Source organism: Gadus macrocephalus, chromosome 1 (genome assembly GCF_031168955.1).
Source record: "Gadus macrocephalus chromosome 1, ASM3116895v1".
Classification (NCBI taxonomy): Eukaryota; Metazoa; Chordata; class Actinopteri; order Gadiformes; family Gadidae; genus Gadus; species Gadus macrocephalus.
In genome coordinates, this window is record NC_082382.1 from 10,845,962 (window position 1) to 10,848,461 (window position 2,500).

At 45.2% G+C, this 2,500-nt stretch overlaps 1 protein-coding gene across 1 annotated transcript in view; it reads left to right on the forward strand.

Moving 5' to 3' along the window:
- LOC132467924 (microphthalmia-associated transcription factor-like) overlaps nucleotides 1–2,500 on the forward strand; it is a 21,418-nt gene that overhangs the window by 765 nt on the left and 18,153 nt on the right. The window contains exon 2 of the mRNA XM_060065541.1: nucleotides 2,351–2,500. This exon is cut by the window's right edge and continues 187 nt beyond it. Within this exon, the coding sequence (XP_059921524.1) occupies nucleotides 2,351–2,500 (150 nt within the window). The remainder of the gene's footprint in view (nucleotides 1–2,350) is intronic.

The following is a 2,500-nucleotide window of genomic DNA, read 5'->3' on the forward strand; positions in this document are numbered from 1 at the left end:
AGCCTTCTGGAGCGGTCTACAGGGGCGCTGTTGGGATATAATTCAGATAGGAGTGAAAACACAACGTTTGGTAGAAAGGAGCAGGCTCCTTGGCCCTCTGATATTGAGGCATTTTTGGTGTATTCGTTCATTATTGGTTTCAGCATATATGACGACATTGTTTTAGTATTTTTATTCAATGCTTTATAAATCACAAAATTCATTATAAATCACAATATTCTTTGGGTAGATACATTTAAATGAAATATATATTAATGCATGTCCCAACTTTCCTTTTTTTGTAATTTATATAGATTATATATATTTATGCAACTATCATCAACGAGAGTGTAAAATCATATCTGTAACAACTACAGCCTGGTTGTGCTCTTGAAAGATAAACTTAACCTCAAACAGAGTGGATGTTTGAGCACTGTGGAAATGTATGATGGCCGTTGTCTCTAAAGGTTTCCAAAATGGTAGCGGGTCGGGGTCGGGTTGTGTGTTTCAATGGAATATCTGGTGTGTGTATGACTAGTCTGTTCACACCTTCCAGACATGCTTTTGACAAATCTGTTTCCTCAACACGATGACTCTGACTGTTCCTGTGCTTTTGAAAAAAACACAACGTGATAAAAAAAATTCAACCATTATTTTAGCTCACAGTTAACTGTGAAATAATAAGTAATAGGGAAAATAGAATTTGGTGTTGAGAGAGAGAGAGAGAGAGAGAGAGAGAGAGAGAGAGAGACAAAAGAAGCATAGAATATATTCATTAGTTGGATTAAATAAAACCTTGATCTGTGCTTTTCTTTCCCATTTTCTTTTCAACCACACATTCTTGTTTCTGAACAGAGCTGAGAGATTATGATTGGACAATGAGATTATATGCAGTAAAGTGGAATTATGGTATGCAGAGGAAAAGAGGAGGAGGTGGTGGTGTGTGTGTGTGCATGCATGTCTCTGTGTGTTTGGGTGTGTATGTGAGTGTGTTTGTGTGTGTGTGTGTGTGTGTGTGTGTGTGTGTGTGTGTGTGTGTGTGTGTGTGTGTGTGTGTGTGTGTGTGTGTGTGTGTGTGTGTGTGTGTGTGTGTGTGTGTGTGTGTGTTTGTGTGTGTGTGTGTGAGTGCATGCGCGTCTGTGTGTGTGTGGGTGTGTGTGTGTGTGTGTCCGTGCATATTAGTGTGTGTCGGGGGTGGGGCTCTTTATCAGACAACCACTGCAGCGTAGACTTGTGTTTTCCAGTGTTTGACTGCACCGGGCTAATTAGTGCGATTATTGCACAGCTGGATTGGCTGGCCGCTGTACTTTGTGAGTTCCATCAAAAGGATCACTCAGTGTAGAGGAGAAGGGCTCATCGTGCAGACAACTTCTGCTTCAGCGCTGACGCTCTATTTTAGGAGCGCAGGGTCTCGTCTGGGGAGCCGGCGTCTAATTTTAAAGGGAACTGTGAAAACAGAAACAAATGTGTGTTCCCTTTTCCCTCTGAAGCTCTTTCTCCTGCCAGTCGGATCCGTCCGTTGGTCCTTTGAGAATCCTGTTTCCTGGGTCTTTGTTCCTCAGATATTTGGACGGGGGTTTATCTCGTCTGAGGAAAGTTGCAGTGAAGATGTTTCGCACATTGCTGTCGTTTTTTTGAAGTTCTTTTTTTTTTTTAAAGTATGTTACGCTCTGTGCCTGCATTTTATTTCCCTGCACGAAGGTGGCTTTTCCCACCGAAAAGAACTGTACCTTCCCCAGACATCAATATCGGCTTGTGCAATTATTTAAACTTTACTTTTTTTCTGCTGGGCCTGTTCCCCTGATGACCTCTCTGTCCTCTCACACATTATGGTGTTTACTAACCCTGCTGGTTGCACTAGCCTTGCCTAGTTTCAATATTTACTATTCCACATCTCCAGATCATACATCTCTCTCTCTCTCTCTCTCTCTCTCTCTCTCTCTCTCTCTCTCTCTCTCTCTCTCTCTCTCTCTCTCTCTCTCTCTCTCTCTCTCTCTCTCTCTCTCTCTCTCTCTCTCTCTCTCTCTCTCTCTCTCTCTCTCAGCCCTTCTCTCTCTCTCAGCCCTTCTCTCTCTCTCTCTCTCTCAGCCCTTCTCTCTCTCTCTCTCTCTCTCAGCCCTTCTCTCTCTCTCTCTCTCTCTCTCTCTCTCTCTCTCTCTCTCTCTCTCTCTCTCTCTCTCTCTCTCTCTCTCTCTCTCTCTCTCTCTCTCTCTCTCTCTCTCTCTCAGCCCTTCTCTCTCTCTCTCTGTTCCGCTCACTCCCTTTACACCACACTCTTCACCTTCGACCAACAATGAGACACTAACCTGTGAGTGTGTGTGCATGTGTGTGTCCGTGTGTGTGTGTGCGCGTGCGTGTGTGTCCACCTCAGCCCATCCGACCACCATGGCTCCACCAAGCCTCCGCTGGGCTCCTCCGCTGTGACGTCCCGGATCCTGCTCCGCCAGCAGCTGATGCGGGAGCAGCTTCAGGAACAGGAGCGGCGCGAGCACCAGAGGCAGCACCAGAGGCAGCAGCAGAG